The 3,432-nt window shown below is 36.2% G+C and overlaps 1 protein-coding gene across 1 annotated transcript; it reads right to left on the reverse strand.

The window, feature by feature from the left end:
- Positions 1-356: 356 nt before the first annotated feature.
- On the reverse strand, positions 357-2,069 carry LOC127074533 (geranylgeranyl pyrophosphate synthase, chloroplastic). Its single transcript, XM_051015864.1, has one exon. The coding sequence runs from the start codon at positions 1,697-1,699 to the stop codon at positions 593-595; it is 1,107 nt and encodes a 368-aa protein (XP_050871821.1). The 5' UTR covers positions 1,700-2,069; the 3' UTR covers positions 357-592.
- Between the last annotated feature and the right edge of the window lie 1,363 nt (positions 2,070-3,432).

Genomic DNA, 3,432 nt, shown 5'->3' on the forward strand with positions numbered 1-3,432 from the left:
GGATAGAACTGAAGAAAAAAAATCAATTTGCATTATAAATTGAATTGGGTCATTTATTTTAGAATAGTCTCTTATTTTGAATGAATCATTTGTTAGGAGACCAAGAAAGTAATAGTCAATTGTGTTGTCTCGGACTTCATATGTATGCTTACAACAAATTACTCTTGGAAAAAAAACTTCAGATAATGAAACAAGCATTCATGTAAACAACATGTTCTTGCACAACCCGATATTCATACACATCAGAATGCATTGTTTGATACACATCAGAAGGCATTGTGGATGTTGCAATTTGCATCTTATACGGATTCTTGAGGCATGGCAAGGTTCCCAACAAAAGATTTAACACTGATGTGTATCCAGAATTGAACCCAAGACCTTTGATTAAATGGATTAAATGGGAAGTTGTATTGTGTTACATAACATTGTCTGCATTTCACATTAACAAGAACAGGACACAGGCAACAGGAAAAGTGGGTAAAAATGGGACAATTTAATTATTTTTTATTATACACTCCCCAATTTGCAAATGTTTTGAAAAATCTAAAATTCTTAAACTGTTTAATTCAATATCACAAAAAATCAAAACAGCTTAGTTTTGCCTATAAGCAATGTAATTAGCCAAAGCAATCAAAGGAGCAGATTTACGAGAATCAAACCCAGAAAGTTGATCCTGTGCATCACGGTTCAATTTCTCAGCAAATTCTTTAGATTTTTCAATCCCCAAAAGCTTTGGATAAGTAACCTTATCAGCCACCAAATCTTTCCCAGCAGTTTTACCTAATTCCTGTGAAGATTTCGTCACATCAAGAATATCATCAACAACCTGAAACAATAACCCTATATATCTAGCAAATTTTCTCAGTTTTTCAACATCTTCATCACAACCACCACCAAGAATCGCACCGAGAACAACAGAACCTTCTAACAAAGCAGCGGTTTTATGAAGGTGAATGAACTCGAGCCTATCTATTCCCACGTCGGATAAACCTTCCGAGTTTATATCGACGACTTGACCGGCAACAAGTCCTTCGGAGCCGATCGACTTCGCTAGCTCTCCGATTGCGCGGACGATTCTCGCCGGAGAAACGCCGGATGTAGACACCGCAATATGCTCGAAGGCGAAAGCGAGTAAAGCGTCTCCGGCGAGAACCGCGACGTCTTCTCCGTAGACTTTGTGATTCGTCGGTTTTCCTCGCCGGAGATCGTCGTTATCCATACACGGAAGGTCGTCGTGGATAAGCGACATAGTGTGAATCATTTCAACGGCGCACGCGGCCGGCATCGACATGGATTCGGTGCCTCCGACGAGTTCACAAGCGGCTAAACAGAGAACCGGGCGGACGCGCTTCCCGCCGGCGAGGAGAGAGTATCGCATAGCGTCGTGAACTTTGAGAGGCTCCCGTAACGAAACGGCGTCGTCTAGGGCTTTGTTAACCCTAGTTGCTTTCTCAATCATGTAAGATTTGAAATCGAAAACTGGTTTCTCTTCGGCTTCAATTGTTTCTTGTTTAGTGAGCAAAGCTGAAACGGAAAACGAAAAAGAAGAGTTCATGAATTGGTTATGAGTTTGTGGTTTAACGGTTGAGGGTATTTTTGTAAAATAGAAAGATGTGGATCTGGATCTGAATCTGGTAGCAGTAACTTGATTGAACATGAAATTGGAGTGTGTCCATGTGTTAAGATTCACAGCACTCATGTTTGTTTATGGGTTTTTGTGTGTGAATTTTTGATTTTGTGTTTTTAAGAAATGGTTTTTTTTCTTCTTGTAATCTGTTTATATATAGTGTGGGTATGATGAGATTGGAGTTGAAAGGGTTGGACTTTGGAGTGTGACAGTTGGTGAATGTTTTTGTTTCGGTTGTTGTGAGAATTGAAGAGAAGGGAAATAGAAGTAGATACAAAAGAGTGGGCAAGGTGAGATGAGATAAGAACAGGTTCCACACCAATGAGGTGAGTGTGATGTGTAATGAACAAGATAGGGTATATGTTATGGCATTTGGGGTTGGTTGAATGGGAAACATTAGGTGTTTTTATGACGTTTTCTTCAATGAGCTTCATTCATTCGTTATGTCATTTGTTTTGTGTGGCTTTAGGAAGAATATATTAAAAAAATATGTTATTTTTATATTAATAATTATGTATTTTTTTTCATTAATAATAGTTGATAAAATAAAGATAATTAGGTAAAATTGTTTTTTTTTTAATTTATTATATTTTTTAATCGATGAAAAATGTTAATCATGGCATTTATTTTAAGACCGAGAGAGTATATATTATTTTTTGGGTAAAATTACTTCAGAAATCTTTTAGGATATTTAATGGTAACAGATTGATCATTTACGTTTTTTCTGCTACATGTCACTCTTTTAAGTTGCATAATGTCTACAACGTTGATCTTTTTTTATTATTTTGTTTCAAAAATGCACAGTTGTCATTAACGGTGTTTATGTGTCTGTTACGTTGTTGAGGTGACAGATATTTGAATATTACTTGAAATAATTAGGAAAGTTTTCTTTCTTCTTCATCAAATCCCTAGAATATATGTACTACTATCCAACGAGTTCTTCTCCTACTTTCTCCAACAATGACTTCATACGGTACAAATTTGTCAAATTCACGTAGCCATAACTGTGATTCCTTAATTTCGAATGCAAGTCATGGTGAAATCGAACTAAGGTGTGCTTGGGGAGCAAAGGTTGCGATATAAACAATGAGGAAGAAATGACGAAATTTTGGGAAGTTTTTTTTGGGTTGCAGAAACTTTGTGGTAAGTTAATTGCTATTGTCTGATCTGTCTTATTTGATAATGCTAACTGTTAGATGTTAACAGAGTGAATGTTCAAACTGTGGCTGTAACTTTTTTGAGTGGGTTAAAAAGAGTTCAATGGTGAAGGGCAGACAGAAATCAACACTCAAATGAGATGTTCAAAATGCGATGAAAATAATGCAGAAATCAACGTGTAAAAGAAAAAGATGAAGATCCATGGAGATTACTATTACACAAAAGAGATGATGAAGAACATGTTGAAGATGTTGAAGATGTTAATTTTGTCATAATATTTTTAGTTGTGATTATTGTAATGTTGATGTGTATGTTGATCCATAAGTGGTGATCATGGTTTATGTTGATGTTAGTAATGTTGATGTTTGCCCTAACTATAATGTTGAACATGTGTTGTTGTAATGAATTTGCTTAATGTGATGTTTATTTTGTACCCAATTTGTCTGTCAAATTTTATGTTGCCCATATTTATGGCAGTAACGACATAGTTTGTGCCCATACACTGAGCATTTATTTGACAGTTATTTCTTCTAACAGATGTTGTATCTTTTTTCTTCTCGTCATCATCTTTGTTCCTTCTTCTCTTAGGCCTCCCTGGTGCTCTTCTTGATGGTGGTAGAAGTATGTTGGGGTATGGGGTCTCTTCC

This window comes from Lathyrus oleraceus, chromosome 4 (genome assembly GCF_024323335.1).
Source record: "Lathyrus oleraceus cultivar Zhongwan6 chromosome 4, CAAS_Psat_ZW6_1.0, whole genome shotgun sequence".
NCBI lineage: Eukaryota > Viridiplantae > Streptophyta > Magnoliopsida > Fabales > Fabaceae > Lathyrus > Lathyrus oleraceus.